This window comes from Protopterus annectens, chromosome 1.part1, assembly GCF_019279795.1.
Source record: "Protopterus annectens isolate FY-2018-M chromosome 1.part1, PAN1.0, whole genome shotgun sequence".
Taxonomy (NCBI): Eukaryota; Metazoa; Chordata; order Ceratodontiformes; family Protopteridae; genus Protopterus; species Protopterus annectens.
Window position 1 is genome coordinate 1,057,890,148 of NC_056726.1, and position 13,714 is coordinate 1,057,903,861.

At 41.1% G+C, this 13,714-nt stretch overlaps 1 protein-coding gene across 2 annotated transcripts in view; it reads right to left on the minus strand.

The window, feature by feature from the left end:
* LOC122808913 (calhepatin-like) overlaps positions 1–6,011 on the minus strand; it is a 375,655-nt gene extending 369,644 nt beyond the window's left edge. For both annotated transcript variants that reach the window (XM_044080050.1, XM_044080040.1), the window contains exon 1: positions 5,921–6,011. In XM_044080050.1, the coding sequence (XP_043935985.1) occupies positions 5,921–5,923 (3 nt within the window). In that variant the 5' untranslated portion in view covers positions 5,924–6,011. The remainder of the gene's footprint in view (positions 1–5,920) is intronic.
* Between the last annotated feature and the right edge of the window lie 7,703 nt (positions 6,012–13,714).

The following is a 13,714-nucleotide window of genomic DNA, read 5'->3' on the forward strand; positions in this document are numbered from 1 at the left end:
GTAAAAGCAACAGAAACCTCCAAACCAGACATCCAAGCAACCTCCACCCCTGAACCCAAACCATGAAACACATACTTCACAAAATCAGTGTGTCACACAATCACAGCCCTTAAGGCAAAATAACATACCCAACACACTAGTAATAGGTGACTCTATATTCATGCACACTGATGTCCCACTCACTAGGCTGAACAAGGAGAAGGTTACTGTTAGCTGCCTGTCAGGAGCCAGGATCCGTCACATAACACAAGCACTCAGGTCACTCCAGAACAAGTACAAATATGACTCTGTCATTGTCCATGTTGGTGTGAATGACCTGAGCCTTACCTCCCTGGAATACATGAAAAGTGACAAGGAAGAGCTCTCTGATCACGTAGCTCAATCTGGTATGACCCTGACCCTGAGTAGCATCATGCCCTCACCAAGAATGATACCATGGTATAAATAAAAAATAATCAATTTCAACAATTGGCTAATCTTCTGGTGTCATTCAAAGGGGATCCAGTGTCTGTCCTCCTGGGATGACATGCTCGACAAGCCACGCTGCTTCTCTAGAGATGGCTTGCACCTGTCACCTTTAGGCTTTCAAATACTGGCCAAGGGTCTTGCCACCACCATAGTGCCACTTTTAGGCAAGGCTCAAAAGACAAACCCACCACCGTAAATAGCACAAGTAACAAAAAAACTGAGGGTAATGCTACTCAGTGCCATAAGTCTAAACCTCAAAATGCACGTACTCAAGGCACTCCTCAGTATGGAGAAAATCGATATATGTGCAGTAACAGAAACCTGATTTAAGGCTCCAGAGGGCACCCCAGCATTACCAGGCTACAACTCATACCATACATTTCAGCCACAGAACCCAAACTGAAATAAAAATGGTCGGGGCATATCCATATTCATCAAGGATACCAACACATCCAGGTTAGTGGCACAGCACGATGCTTCATAGATCATCCATTTGCAAACAACAATGGACAAAACTGCAATTCAATTGTAGCTTGCTACAGATCACCCACCATGTCCAAGGACCCCCATTCCGTGTTCCTGGAAACTCTGGGAAACATAAAGGTCCTACCAAACACCCTAATATTGGGTGATTTTAATTACTCAACCATTAGCTGGGAGAACTACTCAAGTGCTGACACCTTTGCCCAATATTTCCTAGAATTTATAAATGCAAACACCCTGAATCAGCTGGTCAACATCCCCACCAGAGGTGATAACATTTTTGACCTGGTCATCACCAACATGGGTGACCGGTGTTCCACACCGGAGGTCAACCCCTCACTGGTTAGATCTGTCCATAAACTAATCACTGTGGATATCCACATTCTGCTACCACCCCCAGTCATGGAAACCACTGTGAAAAACTTTTCAAAAGCAAACTTCAAGTTACTTAAGATCAAGGTGGAAAGTTTCAAAGCCCCCATGCTAAAGGATAATGATGTCCAGGCTGCAAAATCCTTTACTATTGCACTCTACAGGCACCTACACGAATGTATGGATCGTACTATCCCAAGCAAAACCAAGACTCACTCCTCCAAGAAAAGGAAACCAGTCTGGTGGGCCCCTGCCATAAACAAGCTATACAATAGAAGGAGGAAACTAGTACAGAAAAGAGTAAAGTCCCAAGAAGGTAAGACATCCCTGATGAGTATCAGCAAAAAACCACGGACCCTCTTAAAATCATCCAAGGCTAACTTTGAAAGAAAAATTGCCAGGGACTCCAAAGATAACCACAAGGCATTCTTTAGCTATGTCAAGAATCTAAGTGGCAATTCTCAGATCTGCTCAGAGATAGTGCAGAATGGCACAAAATACACTGAACCAACTGATATTGCCAACATCCTGGCAGACAGCTTCAGTGCAAACTTCACCCCACTCTCACCCCCAAAAGGGCCCATAAGCATACCAGAAGAATGTAGAGCCCCTGAAATCACAGACACTAAGGTTAAAACAGCCCTCTCCAAAGCCAAAAACACAGCATCAGTAGGACCGGACGGTGTCCCAGGCTGCATCCTACACAAGCTCAGAGATTAACTAACCCCTCATCTAAACACACTGTTCAAACTCAGCCTTTCCACAGGCTACATACCCATAGAGTAGTGTACAGCAATAGTTATTCTGCTCCACAAAGGTGGTGCTACAATAGACCCCAGGAACTATCGCCTTATAAGCCTGACTAGCTTGGTCTGCAAGGCTATGGAGTGCATCATCATGGAACTCATTAACAGAGACATTAGAAACTTCCAAACACTGGATCCTACCCAGTTCGGCTTTGTTAAGGGCAAATCATGCCTACTAAACCTGGTGGACTTCTTTGAGCCAGGTACCAAGGCTATAGATGAGGGAAAGGTGGTACACACAGCCTACCTAGACCTTGCAAAAGCCTTCAACACCATTCCCCATTCTGGTATTTTAGGCAAACTCACCAGCCTGAACATAAACCCCTAAATCACGAGATGGGTTGCCAACTGGCTCACGCACAGAACCCACATGGAAAGAGTTACAGGAGCCAGGTCCTACTCAAAACCGGTTAGAAGTGGAATTTCCCAGGGATCAGTCCTAGGACCCCTCCTGTTCGGCATATACTTCTCAGAGTTACAGACAAGCACAGGAAGACTCGGGGTGACCAAGTTCACAGACAACTGCAAACTAGAGGCTATAATTGACTCTCTAGCTGACACAGACATCCTCCATAAAGGTCTCACTGGGACAGATACCTGGTGTCAAAATCATGGCCTCATGCTTAATGCCAAAAAGTGCATAGTCATCCCCTTTGGAAAAAACAAAGTACCCACAAACTACCACATATGTGATAGTCCCTTAAATACAGAAGACATACTAAGGGATCTGGGGACCCAAGCAGATAGTAATCTCTCTTTTGATAACAAGATTGCCAAAGTCTTTAGAAAATACTTCTATGTGGCCCACCTAATCAACAAAAGGGTTTGCATCCAGATCAAAAGAGGTAATTGTGCCCCTCTTCTCATCACTCATCACACCCATCATAGAGTACAACGCCCATTTGGGATGTACCTTACAAGACACATGCAGCAGCTGGAAAGACCACAGAAGTACCTCACCAAGAGGATCACTGGCCTCAAACAGATGCCCTATGCAGCTTGACTGAAGAAACTCCAGCTGTACTCGGTTGCATACCGCCTACTCGGAGGTGGTCTCTGCCTGACGTACAAGGCCATGTCCAACCCAGAATTGATGGCCATGCTCCACCTAAAGAAACCCATATCCACTTGAGCCACATGTTCTAGGGATCTAAACCTCACGACGATAATAAATAGGACATGCTGGAGGGATAGATTCCTGTCCCAGAGATTTCCCATGCTTTGGAACAAGATTCCAGTCTACATTAGGCAGAGCTTCTCGCTAAGACTCTTCAAAAGAAACCTTGACGAGTGGATGGGAAACAGAAAGTTTACCCCGGGGGTCACTTCAGTGGCTCTGTAGGACTGAGGCACAGGGAACTAATCTAAGGGGGTGGTGAAAGCCAGCACATTTTGGCTAGGCTTATAAATGCCTTCGGGCAGATGGCCTAGTACATACCTATAAACCTATGAGCCTAAATGATGTTTTTTTTTTTTTATTTCACTTCGTAATTTTGAGTTACTGAAAACTTGATCATATGGTCCCGACCCTATGAAGTTCGAGTTGTCAGTAATTCGATATTCTGAAGTGGAACCATATATATATATATATATATATATGTATAAGGAAAAGCTGAAAAGCTTACTGAAAGGAAAGCCTATATGCCTGTTTTACTTGTGTCTTAATTCCCTATGTAATTTTAAATCCCTGTTTTAGTTGCGTCTTAAATTACCTATGTACTTTGAATGTATTTTTTTTGTTATTATGCATTAGATAGTGGAGCTTTTCTCCTCGGGCCTCCACTGAAAATGGACATGTATCCAGTTGGACTAGCCCGGTTAACAAATGTAAAATAAAATAAATAAATAAATAAGTGACCTTCATTTGCCCGACAGAAATTTCAGGCAGCCCAAATGCCTGACAGCTCACTTGCCTGACAGTTCATTTCTCCAACAATTAGAAAAAGGCAAGTAAAAATGTATATGTCCATTTCCCCACTGAAGTGCGACCCTGGAGTTAGAATATATAGTTAGGGGGTGTGGGGGGCAAGTGAACTGTCAGGCAATTGGGCTGCCTGAAATTTCTGTCGGGCAAATAAACTTTAGGTGAAATGAAGGTGACCCATACATATATATATATATATATATATATATATATATAGATAGATATATATAGATAGATAGATAGATATATTTGTGTGTGTTTCAGAGTTAGTATATATAATTAGTAAGCGGCGTGTAGGGTGCAGTGTGGCTTGCCCCATACAAAAAACAGTGTTATTTGTTGCATGTGCTTAGGTTCTTCCTTAGTGCAAGCATAGTGTTATTATATTATATGTACATATCTACACACATACATTCACACATACATATGTATATATTTATATCTGTGTATTCAGTCTGGGTTCATCTAGTGCCTGTAAATGTCATCACCAATTTTCCCACAGACCAATTATAATCACCTTACATCTGGAAGAGTGGCAGGTCTGTGTTTCTAAGTGTTAGTTAATGTCTTTACTGCAGTGCCAACACTGACATTGCTTGTTTACAACTGTGCATTAATTATGCAGCAGTTTACCTGTACTCTCTTCACGGCTAGTACAAATGCTTCCATTTTCACTCATTGTCTCCTTGCCTTCCATCATTTCTATGGCTAACGTTTTAATGTCATTTGTCAAAACACTTTCTTAGATGTCATGTTTCATACCTTCACTATTCTGTCTCATTATTTTCCCCATATTTATTGAAAAGACTCCATCAGTTTTCTCTGCTTGAAAAAGAAATCTTCACTCTCATATAATCTTTTAGAAATAAGTTTGTCAGGATTTGCTCTCATCCAAAATTAATGAAAAGAAATATGAACATCAGACTTTAAGCATCTTTCTTCACTTTCATGTCGTTAAACATTTGCAGATAGTAGGTTAGACTAAACTAGCTAATGTGCTCTGTCTGTGTTCACTTATTTATTTATTAATTTTATTATTTATTCAACATTTGTTTACCAGGGTAGTCCGGTTGGACAGCTAGTGTCCATTTTCAGTGGAGTCCTGGGGAGAAAAGCTCCAAGCAGTTACAGAGTAATGAACAATCTATAATAAGAATCGAGGTGACAAAGTTTAGGAAACCCATGTAGAAAGGTTAACAGGCTTTTAATACAAAAATAAAGTACCAACATGTAATCATAGACCTTATATTTAAGTGCAAGTGCAGTGTTTTTACATTACAGACTCTTAAAGCAAAGATGAAGTACAGACATGATCATGTGATCATTATGTTATATTATATTTCTTATTAGTTATATATCTGCACACAAATTTTTTCTATTGTATGACCATGACACAACAGTGAAAGCTACCCATTGCATACAAAGTAATGGGACAATTGGAAACAAGAACAAACACTTTTTCACCTACCCCAAACATATTATGTTATATTATATTATATTACATTACATTATACTGTATATACCAACTTCACAGTCACTCAACACTGAGAAAACAAGCTCCGAGAACAACACATACGGCAGTCCTGCAGTCACTTTTTTCACTCTAGCTAGAATGAGCATATGATTTTCAAGACTGTACTGATCAAAGAAATGCAGTGAAGGCATTTTATTTTCCTAACATTATTCTAGAAAAGCTGATTACTGTAGTTCAGTCATCAATACAGAAAGATTTTTTAACCTTTGTTGAAAGATTTTATATAAACCCATAGCATTTTATAAACGATGAACTATACAATTGTATTAAATACATAAATAAAAGTTATAAATAAAATTGCTGCAGAGTCACAGCATGCAAAATACACTTTACCATTTTTCTCTGAAGCAAATATCACACAACAATTTAGGCTGAAACTTCGTAAACAGGATAAATGCTGACGGATGAGGTGGAATACCTACAGTTATGTCTTATCTCCTAGGTCTGGAAATGTGCCACACTTTGCAGGCGTGTCATTTTCCGTTTCTTGGTTCCTTGTCTTCTTAATAACACATCCTGGTTTTGACATGAGTAATGTGACAGTTTAGGAGTGGTTTGTATTACTTTAAGTAGTCAACCTGAAATTAATTATCCGTCCTGAATGGAAATAACTTAGGGATGCAACACCAATATAACTATAGTGATCTGAGGTAACTTAAATTCCTCATAACTTCTGGAAAGCTGTATTGAAGCATAATAATTTTATAGCATTTTCTCATGGAAGAAATGCATATATTAGCTGACAAACAGTATACTCTTTGTATTCCCTGAAAACGTCATCACCACTTTTCCCATAGAATACATTAATAATGGTTAAACGCGCTAACAATAAAAGAAAGCACAGATTACTTATATGATTGGTGTAATATTAGTATCACACAGTATAGTATTATTAATTGTAAGTAAACATAATTAGTAATCAGTTACAACTCTGCATCTCTTACTTTTTTTCATGTAATACAGCTGGATATCTTCCAACTCCAGAAGTATCTCAGAGCAACTCATGAAGAAATTGCTCTGAATTTTACTGCACAACTGAGTGGAAAGCAGGATTTTTAAACATCTGGGCATATTGGGACAATGTAGCAATTGCCTCATGTACACAGACAACCCTCTCTTCCTACCACCCAGCACTATAACCTGTGAGAGATGTACTTATCTAGCCAAACTGGAGGTAAAGCTCTCACCAACCAAGACTGAATTTGACAGTCAAGAGTAGAAGGTAAACACTTGCACCACACCACACTCATCACATAGTTCCACTAAACCTACACCACCAACATCCACACATAGAAACACAAAAACATTTGCAAAGCCTCTCAATAATAATCTGCTCAAGTAACAGAGACCTCCAAAGCAGAAACACAAGCAACCTCCACCCCCCAACACAACCCAAATGACACATAGCCCACAGACTCAGTGTGCCAATAAACCACAGCCCATGAGGCAAAATAATGTACCCAACACACTAGTAATATGTGACTCTATAGTGAGGCACACTGATGTCTCACACGCCAGGCTAAACAAGGAGAAGGTTGCTGTCAGCTGCCTGTCGTGTGCCAGGATCTGCCACATAATGCATGCACTCAGGTCACTCCACAACAAGTACAAATATGACTCTGTCATTGTCCCTGTTGGTGGGAATGACCTGAGACATACCTCCCTGGACTACAAGAAAAGACACATGGAAGAGCTCACCGATCTTGTAGCCCAGGCAGGTATGACCCTAGCCCTGAGAAGCATCCTGCCATTGCCCAGAATGATACTGCAGTACAAGGACAAAATTATTGACTTCAACAATTGGCTAAGTTTCTGGTGTCATTCTAAGGGGATCCAGTATCTGTCTGCCTAGGACGACATGGTCGACAGACCACGATGCTTTGCCAGAGATGGCCTGCACCTGTCGCCCCTGGGATTCTGTATACTGGCTAAGGCTGTTGCCATCCCTATAGTGCTTTTTTTTAAACAAGGTTCAAATGACAAATTCACCACTATAACAGGAACAGGCAAGCAAAAACTGAGGGTAATGCTACTCAGTGCTAGAAGTCTAAATCTCAAAATGCATTTCCTCGAGGCACTCCTTAAAATGAAGAACATCGATATCTGTACAGTGACTGAGACCTGGATCAAGGCTCCAGAAAGCACCCCCGCATTACCAGGCTATAACTCATACCACACTTTTCGGCCCTCTAACCTGGACCAAAACACCAAAGGCAGAGGTGTGTCCATATTCATTAATGATATCCACACCTCCAGGCTAGTTCTTCAGCATAATGCATCCGAGGTTATCCAAGTGAAAATAACTCTGGGAAAAACTGCAATCCAAATTGTAGCTTGCTACAGATCCCCCACCATGTCCCAGGATTCCCACTCCTCTTTTCTTGATATACTGGAAAACATTAGAGTTCAACCAAATACCCTAATAATGGGCAATTTCAACTACCCCACCATTAACTGGGAAAATTACTCATGTACCAACTCCTTCGCTCAATGCTTTCTGGAATTCATAAATTCCAATGCTGTAGATCAACTTATCCACACCCCCACCAGGGGAAACAATATCCTTGACCTAGTCATTACCAACATGAGTGACCGGTGTTCCACACCTGAAGTCAACTCCTTGTTGGTCAGATCCAGTCATAAGCTAATCACCCTAGATATCCACATCCCGTCCCCACCCCCTATTAAGAAAACCACTGTAAAAAATTTCTCCAAAGCCAGCTTCATGATTCTTAAGACAAAAGTGGCGAACTTCACAACACCCATGCTGATGGAGAATACAGTGACGACTGCTGAATCCTACACAAATGCACTCTATAAGCACTTACACGTGTGCATGGATCGTGCTATCCCAAACAGAACCAAGATGCTATCCTCCAAAAAAAGGAAGCCAATCTGTTGGTCTCCTGCCATATATAAACTCTACAATAGAATTAAGAAACTGTTGCAAAAGAGAGTAAAATCCATGAGTGGAGGAGCTCCCTGGTCAGCCTCGGTAAGAAGCTGGCATCCCTTATAAGATCCTCCAAAGCTAGCTACAAAAACAAAATCACAACTGACTCTAAGGACAACCACAAAGCATTCTATAGCTATGTCAAGACTCTCCATGGCAACATCCAGATCTGCTCTCAGTTACAGCACAATGGCATGAAAATTACAGAATCAATTGATATTGCCAACATCCTGGCAGATAGGTTTAGTGCTAACTTTACCCCTCTCTCACCCCCTAAAGGGCCCATATCTATACAGGAAGAATGCAGCATCCCTGTAATCACAACTACATAGGTAAATGCTGTACTCTCTAAAGCCAAAAACACAGCATCCATGGGACTGGACAACATCCCAGGCTGTGTTTTACACAAACTTCAGAAAGAACTGGCTCCCCACTTAAGCACCATGTTCAGTCACAGCCTCACGTCAGGCTGTGTGCCCACTGAATGGCGCACAGCAATAGTTATCCCACTCCACAAAGGGGGAGCCACCACTGATCCTGGGAACTATCACCCTATTAGCCTTACGAGCCCTGTCTGCAAGGTCATGAAAAGTATCATCATGGAACTCATAAACAAAGGCATTGGTAACATCCAAACTCTGGACCCTACCCAGTTCGGGTTTGTGAAAGGCAGATCATGCCTCCTGAACCTGATTGACTTCTTTGAGGCAGTCAACAAAGCCATAGATGAGGGTAAGGTGGTTCACACGGCCTATCTTGACCTCGCCAAGGCTTTCGACACCATCCACATTCTGGAATTATAGCTAAACTCACTAAACTAGGTATAAATCCCTACATCACAAGATGGGTTGCCAACTGGCTCACTGACAGAACCCACACTGTAAAAGTTGCAGACTCCAAAACAGACTTCAAACCAGTGACAAGTGGAGTACCACAGAAGGCGTTTGGCTAATGAAGTTCACAGATGGCTGCAAGCTAGGAGCCATAGTCGGGTCCCCAAATGATGTGGACATCCTACAGAAGGGCTTCACTGAGACAGATGCCTGATGTCAGAGCCATGGTCTCAAGCTCGATGTCAAAAAGTGCATTGTCATCCTCTTTGATAAAAACTCTGTACCCATTAACTACCACATAACGGCAGTCTACTTAATGCCAAATGTGTGATTAGAGACCTTGGGACGCAGGTGGACAGTAGTCTGTCCTTTGATGATCACATCACCACAGTAGTCAGGGAATCCTTCTACATGACACACCTCATCACAAAAGGGTTCGCATTCAAGAAAATGGAGGTCATTGTTCCCCTCTACTCGACACTCATTAGACCCATTATAGAGTACAACACTCCTTTTGGAATGTACCTCACAAGACATCTGCAGCAGCTGGAAAGGCCACAGAAGTACCTCACAAAGAGGATTACTGGCCTCAAACAGATGCCCTACACTGACCGTCTCAAAAAACACCAGCTTTACTCCATAGCATATCACCTACTTCGAGGTAATCTCTGCCTAACATATAAAGCTATGTCAAACGCAGAGCAATTGGGCATGCTACACCTAAAGAAATCCCAATCCATCTGAGCTACATGCTCCAGGGACCTAAACCTTGTCAGCACAATAACAGAACATGCTGGAGGGATAGAATCCTGTCCCAGATACTTCACATACTTTGGAACAAGCTACCCATCTATGTCAAGCAAAGTTCCTCATTAGCACTCTTCAAGAAAACTCTTGATGAGTGGATGGAAAATAGGAAATACACCCTGGGGATCACTTCTGTGGCTCTGTTGACAGGGGCACAGGAAAATAACTTTCTTCAGTGGCATAAGCCAGGGAACCTTGTTGGCTAGGCTTACTTAGACCCTTGGGCCAATAGCCTACTACCTACCTATGAACCTATTTTTGGGTTTCAGTACATAATACAGTATGAAACATGGAAACACATTTTGACAATAGATAACAGCCATGTGGCCTGGTACATCACAAAAGAGCACCTTTCAGTTGTCATTGTTTCAGTAGCAGTTGTGGGTTTTACAGGCTCAAGTTACTAGCCCAAAGCCCAGCCCTGCTTGCAGGCTACTCCACTACTCCACATACACACTCACATACACACACTCACACCTAGGGCCAATTTAGAGTGTCCAATCCACCTCCTGCATGTCTTTGGAATGTGGGAGGAAACCTGAGCACCTGGAGGAAACCCTCTCGAATGCTTGAAGGACATGCAGACTCTGCACAGAGAGCATCCTTGCCAAGAATTGTACTGAACCAGAGAACCTCTTGCTGTGAGGCAACAACATTAACCACTACACCACTGCACCACCTGTACATATATATATATATATATATATATATATATATATATATATATATATATATCAATATATATATATATAAATATATATATATATATATATATATATATATATATATATATATATATATATATATATATATATATATGTGTGTATAGCTATTTATATGTATATGTGTGTATAGCTATCTATATATATATAGGGTCTCCTTCACATTGTCGAAGGCCGACAATATCGAAGCTGATATTGTCGGCACCAGATTAGCGAAAGCAAAAAACATCGAACTTATAAACAGAAATCTCCATAAGGGGAGATTTCCATTTAGTTTAATGTAGTGTGGTCTTGGAGTTGGTATATTTAAGCAGGAGTGGTGTGGGGAGCGCAAAGGTAAGTTTTTATTTATTTTTGTTTTTAGGCATTTTTTTTTTATCCTTCAATGTTCAGAATTCGATAATATGGTGTCAACCATATCAGATTCGATATTCTGAAACTTCGATAAGATAATATAGACGCTATATATATATATATATATATATATATATATATATATATATGTGTGTGTGTGTGTGTGTGTGTGTGTGTAGATAGAGAATTAAAAGATGTGGGTCACAGGTTATAACCCCTCTCACACACACACACACACACACACACACACACACACACACACACACACACACACACACACACGTACACATATCCCCAGGCCTTGTAAAAATTGTCTTATGCCTTTTCAATGCATTTCACTATCAAAGACCACACTATTTTTTTCAGAATAGCCATTGCAGTAATTCCCCATTCTTTCTGTTTAAAATGATTTCCTTGTATCACTCATACATTTTAAAGCTATACCTTCTTGTTGCCATGGACTTCTTTGAAATGTGGTAAACAGCTATTTCCAGATTCCCCTAAATTGTAAGAAGTGCTATCATACACCTTGCAACCTTCTTTCTTCAAGCTTATACATGTTAAGCTCTTTTGCTCCCTCTTTATATGGTTTGTAATGCAGACATTTTACCAGGTTTGTAAGTGTTTTTCAAATTGCCAGTAGTATAACTGGATTTTTCACAGTGAAGAGCTCTCCAGAAACAGCACCTAGTGCTCCAGCTTGGTATGTGTGTGTATGTGGGGAGAGGGGGGAGCTCTACTACAAGCGTTCATGTGCTATACACTCACAGTACAGTAACTTTCTGCCACTTGCTCAAATATACTAGTAATGAACTCCCACTAAGTGAATCTCTAGTAACTGCTTAGCTCCCATAACCCTACCAGAACCCTGACTCTAACCCTAAAACTCCCCTCCTTCTCCCTAACCCTAAAATTCCCTCTCCATCCCTAAACCTAATATTCCATCTCCCTTCCTTAAACTTAAATTCTCCATTCCCTTTCTAACCCTAAAACTTCCTTCCCACTCTCTAAACTTAAATCTCTAAGTTGCCTCCCTAAACCTAAAACTCCCTTCCTGCTCTCTAACCTGAAATTCCCCTCCTGCTTCCTATTCCTAAACCCCCTTACTGCTTCCTAATCTCAAACACCCTACTGCTGCACACAGCTGCTTGCCCAAACCTATATTTAAGTTAGAGCGGGAGCAGCAACCTACCAGGGCTACAAGAAACTCTTGTGCCAGGCTTCAAAACAGTGAGTGCTTGTAGAGCACCCAGCCTGGTACTTACCAATGATCTTTAAGCAGGGTTAATACTTTTTTTCCTTTTTTACTGGTGGCCTTTCATTTCCATTCCAACATTCTACTTGCTTTCCTTGTTGCTATGTTACACTATTTTGACTATTATTATTATTTAACTACAACCACCCTGCTACAGGCCCCATGAAGAGCTCAGTGTCACTCCAACCTAACACAGCTCTAAGTAATCAGCTGCAATAACACCTTTATCTTTAATCCGACCGGTGGGCATACCTCTCAAGTGTACCTCGTTATGGGGGAAGTACCTCATTTGGGTTCTTAAAAGGGTCATGCTCCTCGAAATTCCACAAAGTTCCACATTGAAAGGGTCTGTTACACATTCAGTGTTAGGAATGTTTTAGGTGGAATCCATGGTAAATTGACATTAATCATATTAATTCAATAAAGGATCTTCATTATACGTGAAAACAGCGTATTTTAACCATCCTATGACCTTCCTAGTTGAAGTTGTTAGTAAGTCATTAGTAGGTGTTCCACATTTTGCCCATTTGTTCCACATTATGGAGGCGAGTGTTCCTCATTTTGGTGATGGAAGGTTGAGAGCTATGCCGGTGGGTACATTGTTATATGAAATGCTCAGTCCAGGTCTGAACTGTCTGCAAACACAAACAGCTAAAGTTAACTTTGTACCTAACACCACTCTAAGTAATCAGTTGCAATAATACCTTTATCTTTAATCTGACTGATGGATAAATTGTTATATGAAAAGTGCAGTCCGGGTCTGAACTGTCTGCAAACAGAAACAACGAAAATTAACTTTGTGTATGTGTCTACCTGTTTGAGCTAATATTCATTATCCCCTGGAGAGCAGTCTGGTTTGTGTTGTAAGCAGCCCTCCCCCTCACACACACTCTTCCATTTCTCTTTTATTCCCTTCTGTTAGCAAATAGTATCCATAACTCATCAAATACTGCGTGTGTTTGTTAATTTAATTGAGAGCACAGTAGCCTACAGATACAAGGTTATGCTGTTTTTCCACCTGCTAAATGGTTAATAAATAACTTACAGCTTCACGGCAGTTCTTGGTCAATTTTGATATTTTTTCTTAAATACAAACTTGCCTTTGCTTGGATCTTAGATCATCCCGCTCCCCTCCCTGCCCTCATATCCCACCCGCCTCCCAATACCTGTAATTTAAACTTGACCAAACCATACCCGCCAGAG